At 37.4% G+C, this 27,873-nt stretch overlaps 2 protein-coding genes across 4 annotated transcripts; both read right to left on the bottom strand.

Moving 5' to 3' along the window:
* Nucleotides 1-307: 307 nt before the first annotated feature.
* On the bottom strand, nt 308-13,811 carry idh3b (isocitrate dehydrogenase (NAD(+)) 3 non-catalytic subunit beta). 3 transcript variants are annotated; one of them, XR_455388.3, is made up of 12 exons: nt 13,672-13,811; nt 11,840-12,013; nt 11,103-11,223; nt 10,632-10,692; nt 10,264-10,396; nt 9,829-9,962; nt 8,919-9,021; nt 8,656-8,802; nt 7,605-7,699; nt 7,413-7,473; nt 4,188-4,331; nt 308-616 (listed from the first exon to the last, which is right to left on the bottom strand). XR_455388.3 is itself a non-coding variant. In XM_007256537.3 (11 exons), exons 1-11 carry the CDS (start codon nt 13,711-13,713, stop codon nt 539-541), a joined length of 1,149 nt encoding a protein of 382 aa, XP_007256599.3. In that variant the 5' UTR covers nt 13,714-13,811; the 3' UTR covers nt 308-538. The 3 variants fall into 3 exon arrangements, 2 of the variants coding, with proteins under 2 accessions (XP_007256599.3, XP_007256598.3); XM_007256537.3 differs by lacking the exon at nt 4,188-4,331; XM_007256536.3 differs by lacking the exon at nt 308-616 and having other exon boundaries at nt 1,976-4,331.
* A 2,718-nt stretch (nt 13,812-16,529) lies between these two features.
* LOC103023854 (glutathione S-transferase theta-1) lies at nt 16,530-23,414 on the bottom strand. Its single transcript, XM_007256539.4, has 5 exons — nt 23,203-23,414; nt 20,307-20,394; nt 19,061-19,211; nt 18,739-18,915; nt 16,530-17,535 (listed from the first exon to the last, which is right to left on the bottom strand). The coding sequence occupies exons 1-5, from the start codon at nt 23,312-23,314 to the stop codon at nt 17,338-17,340; spliced, it is 726 nt and encodes a 241-aa protein (XP_007256601.3). The 5' UTR covers nt 23,315-23,414; the 3' UTR covers nt 16,530-17,337.
* Nucleotides 23,415-27,873: the final 4,459 nt, after the last annotated feature.

The raw sequence follows: 27,873 nt of genomic DNA, 5'->3' as shown, positions 1-27,873 counted from the left end.
ATAAACAGCACCATCTGGTGGACAAGTGTGATAATTGTTATTTGGATTTATAAACAATTTATATATCTAGTGGTCAAAACCTGATACTGCATGATTGAAAAAGCTGAGATAATTTATCATTTTAGAGACAGTAAAACAATACAGCCCCACCCTGACACTATTTTTTAAATGAACAATAATAAAATAATAATATAAAATATTTTTTTCCATTGTCCTTGCAATCATCCACTAAACAGAGTTTATTTGTAAAAAAATGTTTTAAAAATACATAAATAATCAATAGTATCAATAACAGACAAAACACCAGTTCAAGCATTAGAGTTTATTCATACATACATGAATAAAAATAAATAGCAATGAAAACACAAATACAGCACAAACATATAGTACAGTAAATAAATAGAGGCCGAAATTCTTTCTTGGTGTTCAGGATTTGATTTGAATTAGTAAGAATGAGAACTGTAAGCACTCGGTGGACGGTTTGCTCAGCAGGTGTGGAGAGTAGAGTAAGTTGGTGAGAATTCAGTGCTGTAATTCTTCAGGCAGAGAGATTAGAAATGACTGCTCTGGTGAATTCAGCGCTCGTAGCATAGCCTCCGAGATCAGCTGTACGAACCTGAGGCAAGAGACAAACAATGATTATACACACTAAACACTGTATACAGACTGTGTGACCCTTTAAATAAACACTATGTATTATATGCAGAAATGTCTTTCACTCAGTTAGCTTTAATCTCACATTCTCACGCAACAGCCGCCATTCCTCACGCACACAATATCTAAACAACTCTCTCCAAAACAACCTCCACATTACTTTGACTACTGTACCCTGACTGCTATTTATTGCACTGATTTGGTGTTCCACCCTTTTGTAACATTTACCAAAAATATAGTGTCAAATATTAAGTTTACTGCAACTGTCCCACAATGCACCCTAATATATTGTGAACAAATGATATAGGCATGGAATCAGAGCTGGTCTACGGAGAGCCTGCCCACTTCTTGTTTCCCGTGATATATAAAAAAAAACACAACACAATTTAAGAGGAATGATGGAAAAAGCTAAATTTAAATAAATGACTTCTACTTGTCCTGGATTTTCCTAATTAAAAAAATGCTTGTTTATTCCCATTTTTCTAAAGTATACAGGTTTCAGGCAATAGAGATGCTAGCGTTGCTGCTACTGTGTGCTGACCGGCTGATGAGCTGTTGAACTGCTTAAGTAACAGCCCCACAAATAAAACCATTTGAGAAAATCTATTAATAATAAATATTATATCACAGTACAGCTATATAATATGGTCTAGAAAAAGACTAGGTCTGAATTTGGTTCCCAGTCCAACCTTGTGCATTGTACTACAAAGTCCGTTGTCATAACATGTCAAATCACCTCAAAAAATTACAACAACCAATGAAATTTCAGGACTAAACACTGTCATGGAAAATCTGTCACTTGACATAATGCTTACGTCAACTAAACACCAAAGTTGACATAAACAGTCTTTATGACAGTGGACACAGTTTGTAATAAGCATTTGTTTAAGTTATGTATGTTTACAATAGTTGTTGTATACCCTTAATAATATTGGTCTACAAGTTTTACTGTATGTGTGTATTAAACACAGGGATTTGAGGATCCATGCTTTCTCCCGAGCATGCAGACTACTCAGTGATGCTACATCAGTAGCAGATCGAAAAAAAGGCCGTGGCTGACTATAAATGTGTCGGAGGAGTTATGTGCTGGTCTTCACCCAACTATCTGTGGGTGAGGTGATGGGGTAATTCAGACAAACAGGGATTAGGTAATTGGCCTTCCATTGGGAAGAATAAAAAAAAAGTTATATATACTTTTTTATATTTAAAAAGATTGTTTTTAGTCCAGTTTATTCTGTACTGGGTTTACATTAGTCCATTTTTTCAATACCTTTTGTAAAATGCAGCTGGTGCACTTTAAACATGCTCAGACTCTGAAACATTTCATTTAATATTTATTATCTGGTCTGACATCATGGCTGTTAGGAAAAATCAGGTCAGTTATAGACTGAATTAATTTACAGTGCACAATCCAAGAACCACTGAAAACAAACTGAACATAATGAAAAACAAGTCAAAAATCAAATGTACATTTATCACAGTCACTGATAATAAAAGTCTTTAACGGTTTATAGGCGGACTCATTTTAGTTTTTGATGACCAAGCCATTTGTGTTCTTTGAGGTGAATCAGATAAGTGAAATGTGGAGGACCTGCAGGCTTGGCCTAATCACTAGGCCAGGGGATCCAATCACAAATGGGTCCAGAAACACTGTCTTCTCAGGTAATCAGACAGTGACATCTCTAAATACTGCTAGTGGAAACTGCACAATCTTAAGATGAGAGATAACAGAAGAGTGATACAGATGGAGTTTTGGGAAGAGTTGCAGAATTGATCATCAAACATCAGAACTTGTGGTTTGTGGGGATGAATGCAATCAAATCCAACATCTGATGTTTTTTGGGGGGTGAGTAGGTGTCCAACATTTAGCCAAAGAGTGGAAGATAAAAAATGCAGAGCCTCCAGCATTAGGCTGAAAAGCTGTGGAGCTGTGCTGTCCGAAGTGATGCAGATGATGCTCCCTTCAATATCTTCAAGATAAGCTGGAGTGACAGAACTCATCATCCAATGTAAGTATCTGACTTCACTGATGTTTGCGTGGGGAGAAATGCAATGAAATCTTCTTCAACATCAAGTAAAGAAAAAACAAGCAAAGCAGAGATGATGGACGGCGTGAATGGGTCAAAAGAACTGTCGGATGAGCAGGTGTCCTTAAACCTTCGGTCATAACAGTGGAAGACAATCACCAGCAGCAGCAGAAGTATGATATCAGAGACCAGTTTTTAAGAAAAAACCCAGCCACACAGGGCCAGATGGCACAGGGCCTTTTAAATAGTTATAAAGTGATTTTTTTTTTGTAGAGGTATAAGCCAAGGAACAGAGTAGAATAGAAAGAGCACTGCAGAGAGCAATAGATGGAAGCCAGAAGATCAAGACAGAAACTAGAAGAAATCTGTGCGCAGAGCAAAGGCCAGAGTGAGGGAAAGTGACTCGAAGAAGCAAACAAAAGAAAAATTAGGAAAAAGCTAAATAAAAAGAGGAGCTGGATTCACAGAACACAAATATAAGACTTTAAGACAAAGATTTCTAGGAGAGCCATTTGCTGTTGTCTAAACATGTTTCAAAAACAACTTTAATGGCAAAGCTGACGTTAGCGGTTAGCGGTTTGTGTTGCCTTGAGAGTTGGGCATGTGAAATAGATGTATGAAATATAATTTTGTCATGTCATATGCTTGCCATGGTAGAGCATCAAACATTGTAATATAAAACTACTTTTTATAATGGCTGGGACAGTGGCATGATATAATGCTGCAAATTATTTAAATTGGGATGCTGGAACCTCCAAGTTCCAAGTAATTTGAACTGAAAGGCCCCACAAATCATAAAATCAGGAAAGCCTTACCAAGCCCAAATTCAAAATCCAACTGGCTCATGTGTTAAACATCAGCAGTAGTAAAATCAGTACTAGTATACTGTCTATCACTTTCATCTTTTTTTTGTTCACTAAATCAGTATGCTAAAGTGATTTATCAGAATGTTTAATTGGAATACAGTCAACTTAAGTGGGAAGCCATTCCCAGCTCCAAAATATAAGAAAAATAGAACATAGCATACCTTAACTGCATCCAGCTCTAATAATCTGACAAGATATTCTAGAGATTAGCACGCTAACATGTCAGAGTACAGTGATACACACTGAGATTTAGTGTTAAGAGGTTTAGGCCAAGGCAATGTGAGTGAAGCTCCAAAGATGAGGAGCTTATTTGGCAGTTAGCAGGCTGAATAACTCACCTACAGTAAAATTACAGAAAGATAATAATACAGTGAAAAGAGGCTAGCATAACAGAAACTGCAGTGCTACTGGCGTTTGATGTGTATTGGAGTTATAAACTTTACCGAAGCTGTGAATCCTACTGAAAAAATGTAAAGCCAAACATGACCACTAATGTTTGAGACAGCATGGGCAGCAAAGCAGTGTAAACAAATACACTTAGATTTGCTTTCGTTTTTTGCGTTTGTGAATTCAGCCCCGATCGGAAAAGGCTAAAGTAAACAGCCTGTTTGGGAAAAAGAAAAGAAAGAGAGGGCGGTGCCTGGGCAAAGCACAGAGATGGGGAGGGATGAGATGGGTGTCACACAGGGGATCCTCAGTAAACAGGCCGATGACGCAAATTGGCCACAACAGCACGGACAAAGTCACCAGTAGTGCTGTAACCACCAAGGTCTCGCGTCCGCACCTGAGACACACACACACACAGAGACACACACACAGACACACACTGATTTTGAGGGGAAAGGACAACTCCACATCCCAAAAAGGTTCACCACCTTATATTAACTGAAAAAGACAATGATGGTAACTCATTGTGTGCAGGCCCAGCTCATTCTCAAGCTGTTATCTGAAGCTTTAAAGCAGAAAGCGCAACCAAGACAGGAAAAAAAAAATCCAGGTCACACTCCCAGATCTGATAAAGAGCTTGCCAACAGTCCTCACCGCTTGCGAACACACTTAGCTGAACATAATTAGGTTTAACAATAATTTGGATCAACTTTATTAGAACTGATTTGCAAGAGTACAAAACAGCCAAAAAGAATTAAGCTCACAGGGTTAGCCATCAAGCTTGACAATACACTTTTTGTAAAAAGGCATTTAGCTTAGCATTACAGTTGTAAGCAGATAAATACACTTTGGACATCTTAGTTTGGTGCAATTGTGAGACAGATATACATATACCTAATTCTTTATTACTTATTGCTCTCAAACTTTTTCAAACCAAAGCCTTATTCTATTCAAGTTTAGTTAGTACACATGTTCCTTTACTCCATTATTTTACAATTATAAAACTATATACAGGTGCTGGTCAACGAATTAGAATAATTTGAAATAGTGCAATCATGAAATTCTTTGAATGCATTTTTTGTGCAGAAAGCAAATCAGGTGTTCACCGCACCTGTCCTACTCGTTAGACTAATCACAGAACTCGTTACCTGGAAAAACATTTGCTCAGCTGAGCTTTCCAAAAGGCCCATTTAGGCCATTTAACTGTGACACTGTTGTTTTATTGAATTAGAATAATGGAGAAACCGTTTCATTGAATTAGAATAATTTTTATTATAATTACAATCATCACTTTCTCAGTATTTTGTGGCTGCCCCCTTGGCTTGTATGACTGCCTGAAGTCTCCGCGGCATCGATTTGACCAGCTTGTTGCAAGTTTCCGCACTCACAGCTTCCCAGGCAGTGGCGATGTTCTGCTTCAGTTGGTCCAGCGTAGTAGGCTTTCTGTCGCGAATTTTCCGCTTGACGATGGCCCAAAGGTTTTCAATGACATTGAGGTCAGGCGAGTTGGCCGGCCATGCCAAAACTTCAAGCTGTTTTTTAGTGAACCAATCTTTGGTCGACTTTGCCGCATGAGCCGGTGCAAGATCCTGTTGAAATATGAAGTCTTCTTCGCCGAACTGTTCCTCAACAGTCGGAATCAGGAAGGTTTCCAGAACATCTTGATATACGGCAGCATTGACCGTCTTCTTGAGGAAGCAGAGTTTCCCTACACCTCGAGCGGACATGCATACATACATCCATAACGCTCTGGGGAAACTTGACGGATCTTTTCACGCACTCGTGGTTGTAGGTTTCGCCACCACGACGCCAGACACGAGGACCTTGGTCACCGAAGGAGATGCAGAAGCGTGATTCGTCACTGAAGACCACTTTCTGCCAGTCTTCAGCAGTCCACTCGCCGTGTTCTTTGGCCCACTTCAGCCGTTTCTCCATTTGTTTCTTGTTCAGCATCGGTTTTACTGCTGGAACGCGAGATTTGAAGCCGAGTTCGCGCAGACGACGGTAAGTGGTTGATCTGGAGACGTCAGCGCCGGTCTGCTTGTTCCACAAGTCGGTGAGCTCGGAAGTGGACTTGAACCGGTTGCTGACTGCGATCTTTCTCAGCTGCTTGTTGTCGCGAGCAGAAGTTTTTCGGACGCCGGAACAGTTGGTGCGCTTGCTGCAGTTTTTCTTGAGAGCTTTGCAGACGGAAGACTGGCTGATGCCGAGCTGCTCAGCAATTTTAGTTTGGGTCAAGCCTTGTTGGCGAAGGGCTTGAATTTGAGCCACTATTCCGGTTGAGAGGTTGCGCTGCTTACCCATGATTGATTTTACAACTTAGAAATTCTACTCAACCCTGACTTTATACTGCACAGTGAACACTCTTCACAGAAAACAAAAATTCGAGCATTTATTCTAATTCAATGAAACGGTTTCTCCATTATTCTAATTCAATAAAACAACAGTGTCACAGTTAAATGGCCTAAATGGGCCTTTTGGAAAGCTCAGCTGAGCAAATTTTTCCAGGTAACGAGTTCTGTGATTAGTCTAACGAGTAGGACAGGTGCGGTGAACACCTGATTTGCTTTCTGCACAAAAAATGCATTCAAAGAATTTCATGATTGCACTATTTCAAATTATTCTAATTCGTTGACCAGCACCTGTATATAATCTGTTTTGAACTCAGCTATAATTTTCATTATGTACACATTAATACAGTTCAGTAATATGTAGATATTTTTAGAACTAGCCAGAAATTTGATTCTGCATTTGAATCTTGAGAACCTATATCTTACATGTTAGGTAAGGGTTAGGTAAGGTGATGTCAGTTCATCTCAAACAGGCAATAAACAGCCTTTCAACAGACTGGAGTAAATTGATTAGTTAATTATAAATTTAGAGTTCTAAAAGTGATCACAAAGATCTGTAACTGGAAAGGCAATAAGAGCATTCTGAAATAAGTTATTTCCCAACTGTTAGTCAGTTAATAAAGAAGTGACCTCGCTTTTCAGAATAAGATGGCTTCACATGCACAGTCCATACTAAACATTCACCAACCCAACATACATTTTTGCTCATGAGATGCAACACAAACACACACAAACACACACAAACACACACAAACACACACAAACACACACAAACACACACAAACACACACACAAACACACACACAAACACACACACAAACACACACACACACAAACACACACACACAGCTTGTTAGACCCCTTTCAGTGTAACATAGAGTGAATTTTAATTCATACTGTCACACAAAACAATAAAAAAAGAAGGGGAAACTTCTTAACATTTGAATGGAAACTAATGTAAAATTTTCAGAGCATTTCTATTGTACCATTCATTATTGAAATTTCCTGGTTTGCATTACATTCAAAAGTTAAAAATGGGAAAATATTAAATTGTCCCCCCCAATGATCTTTGCATGACAGTAATTATATGTGTGCTCTAAAATACACAGAGAAAGCTGTAATCTTACCTTGCCCTGTTTTATGACTCTCTTCACTGCTTCAGACACCATGTTGGAATGATACTCCAGACTGCAGTATGAAGACAAAGAAAGACACAGTAAATGCCTCAATAAATGTAATTAAAGAGCAATGTCAACAATGTAAAGCTGGACCAGTGTTTACATGGTGTTCTGTATAATGCAGAATAAGAATGAACTCACTTGAGATGGCGAAGCATGTTCGCAGCACTAAGAAGCATAGCGGTGGGATTAGCGATGTTTCTTCCTACAGCCTGAGCAAATGGATGCCTGGCCCCCTGATGGTGAGACAAAGAGAACATTAAGGTGATAAAAACTTCTATATTTAAAAAAAAAAAAAAAAAACCTACGCCCAGTTCCCTAAAGCATCTTAACATTACAAATATCTAAACATGTTGAAAGAGTACCCAGTGTGAAGTTGGCGTACCTTACACTATATGAACATGACTTCATTCATTGATATTGCCTATTTCCTTTTATGTAGCAAGGATAGCCCATTAATTTAAATGGGCTGTTATGTGGACCTTTATGTATGTGGGGGTTTTCAGCTCTAAATGTCAGCTCTAATACCTGGGACAATATATCGCAAAAATAGATATCAGGCTAGGTCTGGGTGGAATATTGAGATTTTTATAAAATATCAATATATTTTCTTACATGATATAAGACAATATAATTTATACCAATATAGACTATGCTGTGTTCTAATGAGCGCCATGAGCTTGCCTCCTTGTTCTCATTTTCAACCTGCCTCTTTCCCTCACTTAACCCAACATACATGCTATTAAACAGCAGCAGCATGAAGCTTTACTACTGAACTAAACACTGATCTTTAAAGGAGAAACGCCCACACTTACTTTTATATATTTGTTTTTACCCATATCGCCTAGCTCTATGAAAAGCCTCATCTCATGATGATTGGCCCAACACTGGCACTTGCACCACTTGAAAGCTGTATTCACTATGCATTTAATTAATTTATATGAAAGTGGGGCAGGAACAATTTACTTAATGTCAACAAAAGAATAAATATTACATTTATTACATAATATTATAATAAACATTTTAATAAATACATCAAAGAACCTACAATTACTCAAAAGAGCTCAAATGTGAATTTATGTTTTCTCCAGATCCTTTAAAGCACGCATAATTCTGCTCCAATACTGATCTTCCAGACTAGACTAGAACATTGCAGTGCCTTTGCAGCATTTAAAGTCTTAAAGCTACTAACCGTCTCAAACACAGCATATTCCGCACTGTAGCTCTCTCCAGGTACCACACCGGCTCCACCAACCAGACCAGCTGCTAGATTATCGATGATGTTGCCATAAAGGTTGGGCATCACCAGAACGTCAAACTGGTACGGGTTCTGGACCAGCTAAACATCAAAGCAATTGAAAATGAAGTTAGTCTCAACTAAAATTAGGAGGTAATACAAAGTAAATGATGATGATACTGATGATAATGTCTGGATATCATGGATGTGATGTGTACCTGCATACAGCAGTTATCAATGATGATGTTCTCGTATTTGATTTTGGGATAAAGTTCAGCAACCTCTGCACAGCTCTGCAGAAAAAGTCCATCGCCCAGTTTCCTGTTGAGATCAGTGAGAAAGCAGCACATTAAAAACATCCAAAAACATCCAAAATCTGACTAAACGTCTAGACAGCAACAGTTACACAGCTTTTTTAGGTTTATTATCTTCACTTCAGAATATAAAAGTACTAAAGCGGAACCCTAACCCTAACCCAAATACAGCCCAGATACATTATGTAGGTAATTAATTGAGCAAAATTGTGACGCATGTAAGAAAAAATAAATTCATATAACATATAACGTATATGCATAACATATATGCAGACCAAGTAAAAACCTTAAACTGATTCATGCACTCAAACATTCTTTACATATGTTGGCAGCAATCTCAGCAATTAATATTGCATTGTTCGGATAGAGAGATACATTTGCACGATGGGTGGGGACAATACAGTTATCTTTCCTCTATATGGCCCTGTATTGTCTGCCATATTTTAGCTAAAATCTCTGTTCTATGGGTTACAATTAATTGTAGCTGTTCCTTATGAAGCACATAAGCAAAATCTTTGATCCATGTTTCTATGGATGCTAATAATGCTTCCACTGTTGTAGTATTACTTTATTGGTCAAAAGAGAAATTGCTTGTTTTTGAAAATTAGTCTCTAATTCCCAATATTGCAACTAAGGTGTCTGACAAACCCATTAAATTGAATGCTGCAGAAAAGAAGCCAAAATAGACTTCCAAAACTTGTAAAACCTAGAGCATGTGCAAAATTGATGAACCCTGGACAAGTTCTTTACACAAATCTATACAAGTCTGCATGTGGTATTTATATTAGCATGCTTTCTGGTAAGTCAAACTCACATGATGTTGGCTTTGTGTACGGCTGTAACTTTGCTGCGGCCCTTTTTGGTGGCGTAGTCGAAGGCAAACTTGGCGATGCGGCGGGATTTTTCCCTGGTAATGATCTTCAGGCACTCCACTACTCCTGCCACACTCTGTAAATCATTAGCAACACATTATTATTCATTTTTATGTATTTGTTTATTGTTGAACAGGACTGTCCAATCTTCATCAGTTGTTTAAATCTTATTAAACAAGTGGAATCAGGTGTGCTGCTGGATGTTGAAAACCTACAGTCAAATTTATACATTATTACCTGCAAATGTGCTTTATTATTTTTTGTTAAACAAAATTTTACATCTGCCATAATTCACTCAGCATCTTCTTTATAAAAAAAACTTATATTTATTTTGAGTTAGGAAAATATACAGGAATTTAATATTCTCGGGTAGATACCTCATGCTCCAGTGAACTGTATTCCCCCTCCGTCTGTTCACGAATAATGACCAAGTCCAGATTATTGTGGCGTGTGCTGTAACCAGGCAGGCTGTTCACATGCACCACGTTGGCAAAAAGGTCCAGTTTTCTCCTAAAATAACACAACAAATTTTCAAAACTAAATCTCACAAGCCTACAAAAAATTTAACAAAACATCTGCAGCATGATAATAATTAGTCACATTATTTTTTCAACACACTGTGTTGATAAAACATTGTTTTTACCATTGTTTTTATCAAAGAGAATATAAAAAACTTTTACAATATAAAAGCTGTTACAATGCGTTTCTATGGGAGAAAAATCATGTGTTGTGATTAAATACAGACCTCAGCCTCATCTCATAGGATGCCAGTTCTCCCTTGTACTCCATTGGAGTATGGATCTTTCCTGTATTCAAATGAAACACAAAATTAGCACACCACTTGGCTATTACAAGGACTTCACCCATCTACTGATGATAAACCTAATTAGATTAGACATGGCTACAAGGGTATTAGATTTTCACAGTAAAATAACAGTAAAATAATATATAAAAATGCATAAATAAATTATCTATATATATAAAATTATAAATATTTTTTGAAGGGTGATACAAAGTGTAGGGGTATTAATGAGAAATTGGGATTGGGTCCAAGTCCTGCATTTAGAAAAGGTGTGTATATCCTGTGTGTAGGCTGTAGCTTATTCTGAACCAGTACTAAAAAACTTAGAACAGCACAAGAGCTGCAATACATGGCTACAGAATAAACAATATACCCCATAACGAGGAGCAGAAATAAGCTCCTCATAATATTTACCCTTAATGGCAACCCTGTTGTTTTTCATGGAGCCAAGGACCTCATTCAGTTTCTCCTCACTGGCCATGTTTTGCACCTCGCTCAGATGAAATTCCTCAAACTCCACAGGAACATCACCAGCCTAAGGAGAAACAGCGAGAGATCATGAGCCACTGGCATAAATAGAGGGGGTAAAAGACAAGGTCTAAAGACCAGGACTTATCATATATTATATAATGTGACATAAAATGAAAAAGTGGTCTTCAGAGCAATAGCTGCAGATCTGCAATGTCAGGTCTAACATCTACCTAGCATCAGCATTCCTCCACTTCTGTACTGGCACTGAAATCTACATATGAAAGATAGGACAGCTGATTTTAAATCACTGCTTTCTGTGCACCTACAAAACTATAAATTAACAAGCAAGTTAAATCTGGAAAGCTCCTTTCCAGAACCAGAGGTTTCCTGCCATGTTTTATGGAACCTGAAGTGCTGTAATGAACTATGCACAATACTGGAAAGGCAACAATTAAAAATAATATTTAGGCGTAGCATATTTGTAGTAAACATAAAGAGGTTGGCAGTCTTTTTGCACCAGAAAGAAAGCAAAACTACTACCAAATATAAACATTTCAGAATTTTACCTCAAAAGCTGAGGGCAGTGGACTTCCAGATAAATCTGCTCTGCCATGCCCTGAGACTATACATGGCAGAACAGAGTGAGGATGTTTTATGGAATACAGGTAAGTCTGGCCTACCTTAAAAACCTCTTTGACAGCAGTCATGAGCTCAGGTCCAACCCCATCACCTGGTACCATGGTGACCTTGAAGGTGCTGTCAGCTCGCGCTGGAGGAGATTCCAAGGCATTACGACTGGAGGTCAGGCTCAGCGAGCGGACACAGAGCGGCTGTAACCTGGCACCACTCAGGCCCTGTGGGGGTCAACAGAACAAAGGTTATAATTCTAGTTAACTTTTAGGTCTTACTACTCTGACTCTATATTCAACATACACAAGGCAGGCATCAACATACTGTTACTTTTGGGTAACTGTCCAGAAGTTAAGCATGGTTATGCCGTTACCACATGTAAGAATAAAGTCAGAAGGGGTGAATTCTTGTCACTGCCTGTTGTAAAAGCGATAAAAAAATGAAAGGAACGTCTTTCAGCCGTATCAACGCTTAACAGATGTCAAGAACTTGTTGACAGACCTGTATTCTATAGAGAATGTTGCCCTGAAGATCATATCACAGAGACTAGAGTATCATTTTAGGAAAGCTTCAAGGACAAAGCAAAACATTTTGAAAAAAATGTGCCATTACAAATAGGACAAATACAGACCTAAACTAAGAAAAAAAAAACAAGAAAGATCCCTAATGATCAGTGTATCTGATCTGTAATTTAGCAAGATAAAAAGTATTTTATTTTACTTTCGTGCTCTGTACAAACTTTTTAATTGTCCAATTTTCATCTTAATCTTAAAGATTATCATTTATACTCTGAAATTTACTGTCACACCTTTTCTAATTATTGTTTTCCTTTTCAAAAGATACCAAAATCAGTGTTAGTCCAGTGTATGGTACTACCGCTGTTGTAAAGAAATAAATGTGAATCTAGTTAAATTTTGAGTGACTTGTCAGTTTAAATTCACTTCATTACCAAGTTTCTTTTTATTTTACTACATTATGCTAAAAAGTAAAAGAAAGAAGCACTAATTAAGCACACTAAACAGGGAATAGCATACAATTAGTTGCAAATCAATGTTGGGAAAAACTTATTTATAGCTAATGGAAATTGTTTGCCTTTAGTGCTTATAATATTTTAATACGAATCAGTGTCAGAAGAGTTAGTTGACAATATGTTAACATTAGACAGGAAGATGAGAAATCCTGCTTTTAACACAAAGATAACACTCAAGATGTTTTACCTGAAATTAGTTGATTAAGCTTTAAATGTCTTGTTAGAACATTGGAGCCAAAATATATCCTGATAGCTTTATTTCCTTTAAATTCTTAAATACTTTGGGCAAACACAAGTGGAGGTATTAAGTAAAACCTATAATCATACTGTAGTACTATTTACAGTGGGGATCTTCACTTTAACATAAATAGCTAAACACAAAGAGCTACAATAAGATAAGCCACCTAAACTAATCTAAATTATTTGGGTAGTTAGCTTTTCGTCTACTTGCTACAATAAACGTGTGGCACCCGTTAGCTCGCCGGCTAAGTCAGCCCCAGAGTCTGTCCTGCTTTATCTGAGAACAATGATCACAAACATAGCTCCAGAAACATAAGCTAGCAGGATAACTAGCTGACCCGAGCGGACTGTCAGAATAAATTACGTTTATCATAACCTCCAGTCAGAGCTTTCTGTATCGTTACTATGTTTCTCAGTTAGCTCGCCCCGTTAGCTTTAGTTAGCTAATGCTGTTCAGTAACAGTGATGTAAACTCCGGGCATTAGTCTCTATAACCATCTAGTAAACTGGAATGTGTCAGAGAGAGCTGAAGTTAATGTCAGTTTTCTCTCTAAAACAGTAAGAAAGACTATGATTCACAGTCTGTTCACATGGCTGAAAGTCAGCACTCACCTTGGCCAATGATACAAGGCTTCCCCTCAAGGCGGCGGCCATCGTGTACTGAGGAGAAACTGCGGAAGGGAAGCGGTGATACCGAACTACCGGCTAGCGGCGCTGTTACCACTATAAACACTCACCTCTAAAATCACCTCTAACATCACTTCTGAACTCCACTAGAATTTCGTTAGGCTGAATATATGTGGCCAATGCATGGCCAAACTTGGATTTGAGCTGTTTTTTAACTAGCAGGGATCTCAGTTACTTCTGTTAAGATTTTACTGGAAACAAGAGACTTTGCCTTAAAAATGTCTAGAGACTAACTGTGATGAGGCCAATGTAACTGCTCATCATCAGCAGTACTGTAATACTTACCTGTAATATTTACCTGTTATAACTACCTGTAATACTTACCTGTAATACTTACCTGTAATACTAACCTTTAATACTTACCTGTAACACTTAATACCTGTAATACCTACCTGTTATACCCATGTGTTCCAGTTCTGAAGTAGGGCCCACAGCTTATTCTGCTGGGGGGTGAGGTTCAACCTGAAAAAGAAAATGTTAAAATAAATGCGAAGACGGGACAAATATACATAAGTTTACAATGTTAAAAATAATAAACATAACATTTAAGAACACTGTTCATTACTAAAATGTTTTTGGTGTTGTTTATGGGTTATGAGACGAATAAACATATCTCAACTAGAAGCTATTTTACAGAATTTATACTTGTGTATAAAGAACGTAATGTTAATACATTGCGTCATATCATTGTCCATAACAGACAAATAACAAATTATGAAAAAATGTTTAGTTTATGGTTTTCAAGTCTTTCCACAAAGTATACATATTTTTAAGAATGTGTGGCACTTTTAGTTCATGTAAAATGTAATGTATAAAATAAGATAATTTTAAAAAGTTTAAAAACTTTTTTTTATTTTAACTGTTAAAATTAGCCAAAAGACAACAAACATCTTCTACTATTCTTCCTTTAATAGATCTACCAGTTTGTTGAATAATTGCATTTATATACCAGCTGATAGATGTAGCTAAATATTTATAGCAACATGCCAATATATGAAAATCAGGGAATTGTTTTCTCTGTGGGGAAAGCATTTTTGTATTTTAAAATATTCACTTTTATCAGCCCAAACCCACCACTGATTTGTACCCTAATCGGACCACTGACTGTATAGATATTTACTGACCTGGAACCCCCTGCAGGCCTTGCCAACTGTCCAGTTGTCTGCACCAATTGTTTTTTTAAGCTCAAGTTTTTTTCTTTTTATCTTAGAAAACATTCTTTTAAAAAGACACTACAAAAGTGTTATTTTTTGTTTGTTTGTTTAGAGCAATGATAACAATAACTAGTGTTTTTCCCCCAGTCTTGGAAATGTACACCTTTGTCAAATGCTTGAGATAACATGGCAAAATCAAAGCACTAACCACAACTACAAAGTAATAATAATAAACTTCTAATTGCACAGTTACATAATTCTATTTATTAAAACCAACTAAAAAAGGCATACTGTTAAAAAAAATAGAGCACTTCAATGGAATTTTTTAGAAAAGATCTGCTGATTGGTAGAAGTGGGACAATCAGGTAAGGTTTAGATTTGCACCTTATTCAATTAGATGGTGTACAAAAATGGATGAACAGAAGTTAGAGGGTTCCGAAAATAGTGGTTTATGCTGGTAGGCAGATAAGTTAAGCTCAGTCCATCCAACCGGCCCAAAAGGAGAAGAGCTGGGATAGAGTTGACCTAGTGGACAGTCCTCACATGTGAGCTCTTTATTGGTGTGGTGCTTAAAACACAACAAATACAGTTTTTACCAAGTCATCTGTATATTAACTTCCATTGTTTGACCGGCTTATCGTAATGAACACAGTATAGCTAACAGTAAGCTGTGTTCTGTTGAACAATGTTGGGCCTCTTCATGTCCCACACACTTCTCCTTCTATATGGTTATGTGTTGATTAATCACAGTAAAGAATCATGGGCCTCTTTTCTGGGGGCACAACATGGCATGCAGAAGTCATTATTAAACTTGGTCTGAGGCTTTCAGACCAAATCTGATCTTTCATATGTATATAGATTTTATCTAGATTTTTAATATTCTGGACAGACAAAAACACATAAAAGCCAAATTATGCAAGTCAGCTCAAGATTTGAAGGTGGTTTAAAATGTGATTAGAATTGGATTAGTACAAATGTGTCTTAGTCTGGACACTCAAATCTGATTTCAATTTGTCTTTGGCATCACTTAGCATTACAAATCTACCTCATCAAACCCAGAGTGATAGAAGTGCATGGGTCCATGAAGAATGCCATGGGTTAGTTACAGACATCCATTTCGTTTCCAAAGCCACACACGCTGGATTGATTTGTGATTTACAGACATTTGATCACTTGAAAATAACAGTATGGAAAGTCATCTCAACAGAGATGTCAGCAGTCTAAACAAAGCCATAAAATGTTTTAGTTTTAGTCATATTTTTAGGGACACACCATCATTTTTAACAAAATCAGAAAACTACTTGGTGTAATAGGCAAAGTAAGGTGACTCAACAAACCACATGAGCAGAAATTACAGTTGCGTGATTTTGCTCTCTATTCGTGCCAAGCAGATGTAAACGTCACTGTGATTGCTGGAAATAGGCCAAAAATCAGACAAATATTTCTTGTGGAGAAAAAAACGCCCACACAGTGCACAGCTCTTTCCTCTGGAAGTGGTAGAAAACTTTCAGGAACAATGCTGCAAAACCCATGGTGTGTTGGCTCATTGAGATGGATGTTGATAAAAGTACAAGTATTTAAAATTTTATTTTTAAAATGAGTGGCTCAAGAAAACACTGGAATCGTGCAGACCTTACACAGTATCTTTATTAGCTCTGATCTGGGATCCCAGGAACATTTTACAACACAGTTAAACAAAGAAATGCACAATAACATGCCAGAAGTCATGGGACAACAGACAACTGATCTTGACGTGTGGAAATGCCCACACCTATATTAAATGTAAGGTGTTATCTTGTGAGTGAGTTTAAATTCTGGACTGGTAGTAGGTGCCAGTTGGGTGGTATATTAAACCTTCCTTAATCCATAATTACACATTTATTGGTAATCCATTAGTCCATAGCACCCACAGTGTACTGCATAATGATTGTGACCAGCAGCTTCTGGCTACAATTGTATTTGCAAATTAACAATGGACAAGTTACTGGCAGAAATCATTCAATGCAGCAGGTTTGACATGCACATTCCTCACAAGTCAGTGCAGCATTATCGAGCTTCCACAAAACATGGTAAACGTCATGGGACAAAATACTAGTTCCTCTCCTATGACATGGCATGTCCGTGCAGGAACAGAAACATAAAACCTATACATAGTATAAAAAGAAAACTTATACCCTAACTAGGATCAAACCTATACAGTACACCTAAAGAAAGTGCACATAAAGTTCATTATACCTTGGCTGTCCAAACTCACATACCTCATTAAAAAACATTCGTTTTAAAAGTGAAGTTTATGAGAACATGTTGAGTCAGTAAAGTATATCCAAGATTTGCACTGTTAATTTTAGAAATTCTGCCTTTCATAACATCCCACTCATGATCAGATTACACAGTGATGGTCAGTAGCTATTGGTTAGAACAGCTTTATGTTGGATCTTCACAGGTATGTTCTAAGGATTCTGGCTTTGAAGTGCTGCATTTTGTTGCCATCCATGCTTTTAGCCACTTCCTGGGCTGAGAGGATGCCCTGGTGGGCTTCATCAAACAGCTCACTGCCCACAGCGTCCCGAACGCGATCCTTCCAGGCACTCAATTTGGGCCTTGTCTCGAACACATCCACACCTGCACCAACCGGCTAGAGAAACAGAATGGGAGACAAATTAGTGGCAGCACTAATTAGTGTAGCAAACCTTTTAATGAGGATAAGCCGTACAGTGAGCACGAAGACACAGGGAACTAGATCCAAGATAAGCAGAGTATCTCTATAATGCTCAAAACTACATTGGCATTAAAATTGCCATGAAAAGTGCTGTAATTGAACATTTTTGTATTCATTTTTTTTTTCATGATAGTAGGACAAATTTAAGTAATATCGTAATTAGAACTAGAACTATAGAGGCATTTGTGAGATGCTAGATGGCAATTTACATCTCATGCTCAAGCCAGTGTTGAAATCTGTTCTGAAAGCTAAATAAATGTTGCAAACAGAAATTTGTAGAATGTAATTTACTAGCTTTGTTAAAAAAGCAAAGCTAGTACTACTTGGATTAGGAGTGGTATGGGCCTGAAATGATATCACGATATTTCATGGTATTTTGCGATAACGATGCACTTGATTTTGTAATAAAACATTGAATAAAAATATATATATATTTTAGGAATACACTACTGCAACAAAATTAAGATTTTTTTTTTATGAATACGATATGATATGGCACACCCCTAACTGAGATGTTAAAAAATACAGGAATTTTATCAGATTTGTAAGAGAAGTCAATGATCCAGAATGTCATGATATTAATAAAGCACTCCAAATATCTCCATATATCCAGGACTGAAGTAAAATAAATGATACTGGACAGATATAATCTGCCTGTAGTAGATATATAATAAAAAAGAGAACAGTGTAAATTTTTCTTTTGTTAAAAACAGCAAAAAAGTAGTACCCTGTTGTGATAATTAGGGGTGGTGATACGGCACGATATTTCAGGGTATTATATGATATTATTGCATATGATACAATACGGCACACCTCTAACTGGGATACAATTAAGAGTACCTAATAAACTTAAGAGTAAATAAACTTAAGCACTCAGCCCAGTACAGTGGGTATCAGCAGAGATAGCAAACATTGCTGACAACACAATAAGCTCCACAGTTTTGATTATTATAACTATCACTAAAGGCATGCGGTACCTGAGGAACTGAGCTGTCAGTATAAAAACATAAAGCATTCATGACTCAGTCAACCAACCTTTTTGAGTTGAACATGCAAAAAAAATGTACAATGAACTCCACCTTAAAATCTGGCATATGAATAAATAAGTCCACTGAGTACCTGCATGATTGCCACAACAGCAAACAGGTCAGCCAGTGAGATTTGGTCTCCAGCAATGAAAGGCCTGTCCTGAAGGAACTTCTCGTCAAACAGCTTCAGAGAGCTGTCCAAATCCTCTAAAGCTGCATCCATCTTCTCCTGAGGAACCTCCACACCCATGACCTTTGGAATCATGACCTGAAAAAAACACACTTGCCGATTTATTGCTTCACAATTCGAGATTATTCTTAAAAAAAGAAAACACAGAAATATAAGAAATCTTACTTTAATCACTCATTGGTCACAGTAAAACTTGACTGTATCCTTGCCGAGGACCTCTCACCTTTAGCCAGAGCATCCTGCCACCATGGGGACGTATGGCTGTATGCTGCCAGGACAGAAATTCATTCACCCGTGCCCTCTTCTGCAGGTCAGCGGGATACCAGTTATCAGGGGTGTTGTACTTCTCCGCCAAGTAGATCATAATGGCAACGCTGCAGAAGAAACAGTAGTAAATTGTGTCTTAATGACAGTGATTTCCTCACAAACTGACTAGAGGAATAGTTCAAGAGACAATACATGCTATTATGTAACTCTACATACCAAGCGTTCTATAGTGGCATATAATGCATTCCAAACTTTTTCCAACCCCATAAACTGATTTAATCGGAACAAGTGTGAAAACACCCGTTTAAAGCTCATACCATTTTGGAATTCTTGTTTTTTTTAATGTCACAAAAATCTAATGTCTTTTCCAGCCAACAACAATTCAGCCCCACTTACTCAAGCTAAAAATATATGTAAAGTTTTGTCCTGGACTGCTTTTAATCAAGGCAGATAATTAGATCAGAGCCCATATAAATATATCAGCTCGCAAAAACAGTCAGTGATAAGAAGAAAGGACTACCTACCCAGAGACAGAATGGTCAGTCTTTGACTTTTACCATGGAAGTAGCAGAAACCAGGATTAAACTTACAATCCTCAAGTCATATTGTTAGTCTTTGTTCGCTGAGCCACTCCAAACTTTATTCAAATATTTTTATCAGAGAATCCCTTCCTACATGTTTGAACATCTTTGCTTTTCTAAACAGACATCCACAAACTGCTCGGATGAGCATGTTAGCCATGTATGAGGTAATACTACCTCATGAAGAGAGACATCAACAATGCACAAAGCAAGTAAACACAAAGGTTTCATCCAAAATACACAATACAATACATGTTGTGTACTATGTAAGTCACAAAATGAATATGAATCTAAATCTAAACAGAGTATTATACATTTGTAATAGAGCAGTATTTATACTTATCCATATATCAACATGCAAAACCCTAGTGCTATTTGTAGAACTGTGTAGAATTGTTCTGTTTTCAGTCACCAAAATAACGTTTTCACATGGATGGGAGGCCAAAATCCCCTGTTTTTAAAAATAATGTGGAAAACATGGATGAGTTTAAATCATACAAAAACTTGCATAGTTGATAAAAGTGGAGTTCAGGGAAGAAATTATTTATTACACCTTTAATCTGTGTAAGTGCATGCAGATGAAAAAAAAATAAAAACATTTGCATCTCGATAAAACACTACCTTTCTGCCAAGCAGAAGTCTCCATCTCTAATTGCGGGGACTTTCTTCAGAATGTTGATCTTGCTGAAATCTTCACTGTGTTGCTCACCTGAGGATAAAATATTTCAGCTTTATTTAGGTTTAGGTCACAAAGGTCACAGTGAAGTAGAATGAAATAATGAAAAAACCCTGGTGAATGTAAAAGCAGGTCTTGAGTTATGAAGATGTGAATAGGCGTTTTTGTTCAGTATTAGTGTGAGAGGGGATTAAACTGGTGTAAAGTCCTTTCAGGCCAAAACAGGGGTTTCCCACCAAAAAATGTTCTACGGCTCAAAGAAAAAAAATGAAAGTACCAAATACAAAAAAATACAGCTCAACAATCAATGAAGCCTACTAAACTATATAGACAAATTGAACCATTTCAATATTTTGTTTAGTAATTCTGTATTGATTTAATTTTTTACTCTGTGGGTCTGTAGATAATGTTTCTTTTAGTACCTAAGTAAGTGCCTTGCTTCCAGTATCACAATATACTGTTTTTTATTGAATCCTAACCTAACCTGTTTTGTAATATTTATTATTTCACAACGTTTTTTCCCCAACCCACAGCCCAAGAATTAACGTTTGAATTTGATCTTTCATTGTGATTCATTTGTTGTTTTTATTTATTTGTTTAATATGTGTAAAACTCTTATACACCTACACCGTATAAAACAGAAACACAACTATCTTGCTAATCCACCAGCTTGCTTTATGGGTCATGTTACAGCACTGTGCCAGACCAATCAATAAGCTTGACCTAAATATAAGTCTTTTTTCACATTGTAAATTATATTTGTTTAAATATCTTTATATATTGGATGGAATTTTATATTAAGAAAATATATAGTAAGTGACTGGGGGACCAAAGCCCAAAGGATGAAAAACATTGGCCTTAATAACTACATGGACATGGGCTGTGAAAATTAACACCAGGATCCAGAGCAAGACAATATAAAAACAGGGGGGGGGGGGGGGGGGGTCCAGAGATAGGGCTTGATTTAGATTATCTAAACTGGTATATGATGGTTAAAGTGGATGGAAAGAAACATACCCTATACTGGAAAACCAGTAAGTTAAAATGTAGGTAGCATATAGACCAGAATATAATATATTTTCATTAGAAATGCACTAACTCATCCATCAGTACATTAAATGTTGGTTAACAAGCTCTATGAGTAGCTTGGTTGACTAGCTTCGACAGGTTGTTTACCATCAAATGTATACAGAAAAAATCCCTATACTGTTCAAAGCTAAGTTGGTAAACCAACTGCACCAGCTTGAGCTTGGGAGACACTTTATAAGGATTGTAAGTTGTTGTTCCAGAGTTCATTAGCTTTAGGAGTAAAAGGTCTTTTCCTGCATTTCTTACTAACTGGAGGAACAGTTGTCCAGCACACTGTGAATTAACTGTGCGGCTATGCAATGGGGTTTGTGAAGTTTAAGAATTTCACTAAGATCCTGGGCAACCCATTAAATGTTTTTTTTCAATCAGGAGTAATATTTGTATAACTGATTCAGTATTTAAAAAGTAGCCAGGGTGTGGATAAGAAGACAGTGAGTAGTGTGATAGACCCTTATGCTTATGCTTACTGTTCTTATTTTTGGTCTCACCAAATAGTGCACTATTAACAGTGCAGCAATGCCAGGAGAAATCATAATATATCATAAATACAGTCATTTTACTCTTCAGCATTTAAGGTGGAACAAATAATTGAATATTTGTCCAAAAGAATGTGGACACTTATTAATACTAATTAACATACTAACATACTAATGAATGCATTCTGTTATTTTCGTTGCACCCATATTTGAGATGAGCTGGGGAGTCCAGGATGAGCTGGGCATATGATGGGGAGTTTGGTATGAGTTTGGGATGAGTTGTGGATAAGAAGCGGAGTTTGGGATGAGCTGCAGAGTTCGGGATGAGCTGGAGAGTTTGGGATGAGCTGGAAATACGATGGGGAGTTTGGGATGAGCTGGGGATATGATGGGGAGTTTGGGATGAGCTGGGGATATGATGGGGAGTTTGGGATAAGCTGGGGATATGATGGGGAGTTTGGGATAAGCTGGGGATATGATGGGGAGTTTGGGATAAGCTGGGGATATGATGGGGAGTTGGGTTGGAGCTGGGGATATGATGAGTTTGGGATGAGCTGGGGATATGATGGGGAGTTTGGGATAAGCTGGGGATATGATGGGGAGTTTGGGATAAGCTGGGGATATGATGGGGAGTTGGGTTGGAGCTGGGGATATGATGAGTTTGGGATGAGCTGGGGATATGATGGGAAGTTTGGGTTGAGTTTGGGATGAGCTGGGGATAAGGTGGGGGAGGGGGATATGATCAACTAACATCCTGACCTAACTAATGTTCTTGTCCCTGAATACTATCAAATCCTTAGACCAGTGTCCTAAATGTAGTGCTCAAAGTAGAAAGGCTTCTCTAGACATTTACTACAAAAAAGTCAGGATTTTATACCCTTAATTTCAGACGACACAATAATTCAGTAGATGTCTTTTTATTTAGTTTTAATATGCTGTTGAAAGCTCGTCCTCCAGGTGAAAAAAAAATCCAACTACTGACCAACAAGTCTATGTTTCATTTGATTTTGGAGGTTTATGTAAGATAAAAATGCTGAGTCACGCTAATGAGTGACTGAACCGGTTATAAATCATAGCATTAAAATCCAGATCAAACACTGCTTCCATGACCCATATATAATAATTAACTTTACCATAAAAATCCAGACACCGCTCTGTGAAATACTGCAGCAAGACTGAGATGCTGCACTTCTCCCCACACTAACACTGGCTAATGGAAAGTCTGGGCTAAAAGTCTAAAAACTTCGCTAGAAAAGTAAAGCTCTGCTCTGCCCACCTGCCATCAGGGAAATCTTCTTAAACTCAAACGGAATGCTGGCCGCTCTGACAAACAGGTAAACAGCGCGACACGGCTGCGAAACCAGATCCAAATAAATTTCCAGCCCCATTTTCCAGCCCCTCTTCACAAAGGAGTTATGAAGAACTGAGCCGCTCCCAGCCTTCCCTCAGCCTCTCTGTGTTTTCCCCAAAGGAAAATACGATTGGCTGCCTGTAGCTCCGCTTCCTAAACTGATTGGCTGTTAGCTCACGGCTCTGATATTCACAAAAGTGGTTGGCCAGTCTCTTCGCTGTGGTGTATGTAAAGCACAGTGAAGAAATTAAAAGAGATCATCACTAGAGGTGGGCGATACCGGGAATTTTGGTATCGATCCGATACCAAGTAAACGCAGGGCCAGTATTGCCGATATCGATACTGATACCAATACTTTTTAATATTTAAGCTTTATAGATCCAAATGATCCAAAAACCTAGGATATAATTTCACCAAACATTGTAAGTGATAACAAAATACTTTAGTATCACAATCAACATTTTTTGTTTAGAAACAATGGAACAGTAACAAAACAAAGTTTAAATATAAAATAAAAAAATAAAATAAAAATTCTCCCCTCACTAGACATCTTTTCTAGTTCTTTGTTTCTTTTTTTTAATAGAATTGTCATTTGGAAAAACAATAAAAAATAAGGAATTGTCTTCCTTTCAGTGCAATTCAAATGCAAGTTTTTCTTAAATAAACAGAGTGTAAAAAAATATCACTCAACACAAATCTCCTGAGGTAGAGGCGTGTCGACTCGAGGAGAGCGCTGAGTGGGCGGGGCCAGGCTGAGCCTACCTGCATGGCGGTTTGGCTGGCTTTGCTGAGCCATGTGACGCATGTGCAACAACAAGAGACCAGAGAGTAGACTGTGGTGAATCTCGTGCGAAGCAGTCAGTGCGTTCGGCAGAGAAAAAAAGCTTGAATATCGATATTTTTACACGAGTATTGCTCAATACCAATACCAGCGTTGGTATCGATATTATCGATATTTGGATCGATCCGCACACCTCTAATCATCACACACTACAGTAGAAAAAACGCGCCTTATTGGCAAGTGATCCAGTGCTCAATTGGATATTCACCAACCACAGTGACATCTGCTGGGCAATCAGGCACTTTCCTTGTTTTAAAGTTCAAAATGATCCCAAATAGCAAACCTAGGGCTTTTTCGAGATCCTTCATTTTTCGAGATCCTTTTTCGAGATCAACTATCATTTTCACAAATGCTAATTATGAGCAATGCATAATAAAGCAATGCAAGGTGTTTTATTTTTCTCCACAAATATGCTGTGATCTCGTTTAAAGGGTATAAAGGTGTGGCAATGAGCAAGATTCTATTTTTTACTCTCGTTTAGAAACATTTGGGGAAATACCAAGAAAATGGGAAAATTGTGCAAGTGTCATCAACGCTATATGTGGCTACTCAGAAGAATCTGAAGTATTAAACATATTCTGGTTTGTGTAACAATTTTTGTCTGCATCTATTCCTGTGTATTTTACGGACTATAAGGTGCATTTTAAGTGTCAATAGTAAGGAACAGGGGTGTCGTCATGTTTCCCATCTAATGAGGAAGATGGGGGAAGCTCCAAAGTAAAACAAAACTGAAAAACATTTTCTTTCAAAGTCAAACGAGCTCTGGATATTAATCTTCACAGATTTCTCTCCTGAAAACTGTGTATTTGGGTGAGTAAAGTGCTTCAGTTTATTTACAGTAAGCTTAGAATTCCAATATTTTCAACAATGTGGTTTTAGCAAAAGAGGTGTTTCTAAACTTTGGACTGGTACTGTACATGTGTATCTTCAACTTTGACACTGTTCTCCATAATCAAAATAGAGTTAGCATTAGTAGGACCCAGTTAGGAAACACAATTTCTCAAATATACAATGGCAACTATTCCCACAGTGTCATATTAAATATTTGTTTACTAAAAATATCAGATTATCTGTGAATGCGGATTTTTATCCCTGCTGTGCTTTTGTGTAACCGGTGAAGTGGTGCCCCGTGCTGGTTGCTGTGAAGATTACACACTGTTATCACAAAATGAGTAAAAAACAATGTTCATGCAGAGTAATTTTCTTTAATGTCCATTCCCCGCATTAAGCAATAAGAGCCACAGTGAGGTCAGGGTGTTGGATGATCACCTCCCAACTTCTCAGTGGGCTTTATGCCCCATTAGCCTGTGCCTGAAATCATACTTGGTGCCATTATGTTCATGTTAATCTGCTCCAAACATGTCTGCAAATGTAGTTGAGAGAGAGAGAATATCCAGGGTATGTGTTTCCATTGTATAATATAGTTTTTTTATTGATAAAGATATTTTGTATCTAACCTAACCAAATTAACTAATTAATACAAGTAGATCTGAAATTCTCCTAAATATCTATAAGGTTTGGTGTGGAAAGCTGCAACACTGACTGGATTTGACATAATTAATGTTGGTCGAGCTGCAAGTGAGGCAAAAGATCATTTGTCCAGATTAAGATGCATCTGTATAATCCTGATTGTATTCACATATTAAAACACCTCCAAATGTGGTTTGGATCTGATTTACAAAAATGTGACTATATGTTTTTGTTTGCTATGAAGACTAACACAGATCAATCCAAGTACACTCTGGATACGCCAAAAACCTGATTTGGGATGACAGTCTGAGCAAAGTCAAAAGTACACTGTGGAAAAACAAAACTATAAATCAGAAAAAGGAAGTTGTGGTGAAGTGTAGTGACCAATTAGTAACACATCAGGACTTATTGCAGAAGTGGTTTTAAGTTCTATGGATGCATCACAAACTGAAAGAAAAAGTAGGGTGAATTACCATTAGGACATTTTGTTGCATTTTATACTACTCTGATACATTGCAAATCATGTTGCAATTAGGGATGCACAGAAAAGTGTTTTAGCTGAACAGAATTTTAGTCATAAAATATATTTACTTCAGCTTTGCTATTCTAATCATAAACTTACTTTAGCGGCGCTAATGATCATACATTTACTTCAGCCTAATATTTTACTCACATAGTTAGCCACCTCATAGCTATGCTATTTTCATTATATATTTACCTCAGTAGGGCCATTGTAATCATAAACTTATTTAAGCAAAGATACTCAAGTCTCATGTATATATATTTAGCCAACTTGGAATTTACACAGTGAATGTAAGGCTGTGTTTTGGGGAAAAGAGAGGCTAAAGTTAATATGACTTACCAGTGTTCCTGAGGAATCATAACCATTTCTAATAGAGGGTTTCTGGAAGTCAGTTCATTAATATTCTTGGGTTTATGTACCACAATGGTATTCTTCAGATTTCATAAAACATTGTAATAAGTCAGGGAACAGTGAAGGCCACTCAGCAATCTCCCCAACCTTCTGATGAAAACAATCATTGTTCTGTTGGACAGTTTACTTACAGCCAGGCATCAGGTTTTAGGTCATTTTTCCTCCTCCAGAGAGAACACTGATACATAGTCTTGATACATTTCAGTTTTGTTTCCTTACCCAACAGAAGTTTTGGAACTTTGTTCTGTGAAGCAATGTAACAAAATTGAAATTGAACTTTTACCCCAGGATTAAAAATGTATACCCTTAGCAGTTATTTAGTCTTAATGTGTCATTGACCTGAGATTAACAAGGGTGATTTTAACAAGGGTGTTTTCCTTTAGAATTGTTCTCAACATCTAATATTAGGTAGGACATTTAAAAAGTTATACAACTTCAGTATTTCCATGAGGGTTACTTGTGGCTTGTAATAAGACCTTTATCAAGTCTGTGTTCACATTAACATGCTGAAGGGTTGAAGGCTTAATTTAGATTTTTTGCATTAATGTGACACAGATTTGATTGTTTTTTTCAGGGCTGTGGGAACATGTCAATCCCTATCCATTCAGATGTGAGTTGTTTTGAAATGTGGTCCTAGATCTGATATATACTAAACATTATGTATGAATGTGAATTTCACACATTCAGATCTATTTGCTTGTATTCATGCACAGTTCTTTTGTCACAGTATTGCCAGTTGTAGCTGCAAAAAAAAACAAAAAAAAAACAAAAGCAAGCTGGTGGGCTTTTTTATCTACTCATACTGATTTGACTCAGCTGTTTGTCTTCTACACTGGCATCCCCAAAGTCATGGGATAGCAGCATGTATATTTTTCCTGAAATGTTACCTCAGGTGAGAGCTGGAAATGCCCAGTTGTGAGGTGGTATCTTGTGGGTGAGGTTGTACCCTAGCCAGCATGTTGATGGCAAGACACCATCAAGTTCGAGTGAGGTCTGACAGGGGGTGTAGGAAGGATGGGACATTTTAATTCTGAAGTTGTGGGGGCATTTAACTTTCCTCAATTCACACATTGTTATATGTACTAGCATAATAGGGGGCTCACATTCACCCACATTCAATGCAGGAGCTGATTTGTGGCACATACATGTCCCACAAATCAGAGCAGACTTCTTATGCTTCCATGGTACAATACTAGTTCCTGTCCCACAATGTGGCACGTCAGTGTAAAGGTTCAGATTTTCTTGCTCTAATACAAAGTCATCTCACAAATACAACAAATCATTCAAGAAAAGATCTAAGACAAAAATCTGAATTAATCAATAAGGCTTGTAATGTGAACGTAGCCTAAAT

Source organism: Astyanax mexicanus, chromosome 17, assembly GCF_023375975.1.
Source record: "Astyanax mexicanus isolate ESR-SI-001 chromosome 17, AstMex3_surface, whole genome shotgun sequence".
Classification (NCBI taxonomy): Eukaryota; Metazoa; Chordata; class Actinopteri; order Characiformes; family Acestrorhamphidae; genus Astyanax; species Astyanax mexicanus.
Note: the sequence above shows the minus strand (reverse complement) of the source record. Positions and strands in the feature narration are given on the sequence as shown.

Bases quoted from the DNA above. Each gene is read 5' to 3' on its own strand.
- idh3b (XM_007256536.3), bottom strand. From the start codon at position 13,713: ATGGCCGCCGCCTTGAGGGGAAGCCTTGTATCATTGGCCAAG. The intron at 10,397-10,631 runs GTCTGTATTTAA...GTGTTATTTTAG, and splicing joins TCCTATGAGATGAGGCTGAG to GAGAAAACTGGACCTTTTTG. The intron at 9,022-9,828 runs GTGAGTTTGACT...TGATCTCAACAG, and splicing joins GTACACAAAGCCAACATCAT to GAAACTGGGCGATGGACTTT.
- LOC103023854 (XM_007256539.4), bottom strand. From the start codon at position 23,314: ATGGGGCTGGAAATTTATTTGGATCTGGTTTCGCAGCCGTGTCGCGCT. The intron at 19,212-20,306 runs GTAGTGTTTTAT...TTTCTTCTGCAG, and splicing joins GACTTCTGCTTGGCAGAAAG to CGTTGCCATTATGATCTACT. The intron at 18,916-19,060 runs GTGAGAGGTCCT...TGTTTTTTTCAG, and splicing joins GCAGGATGCTCTGGCTAAAG to GTCATGATTCCAAAGGTCAT.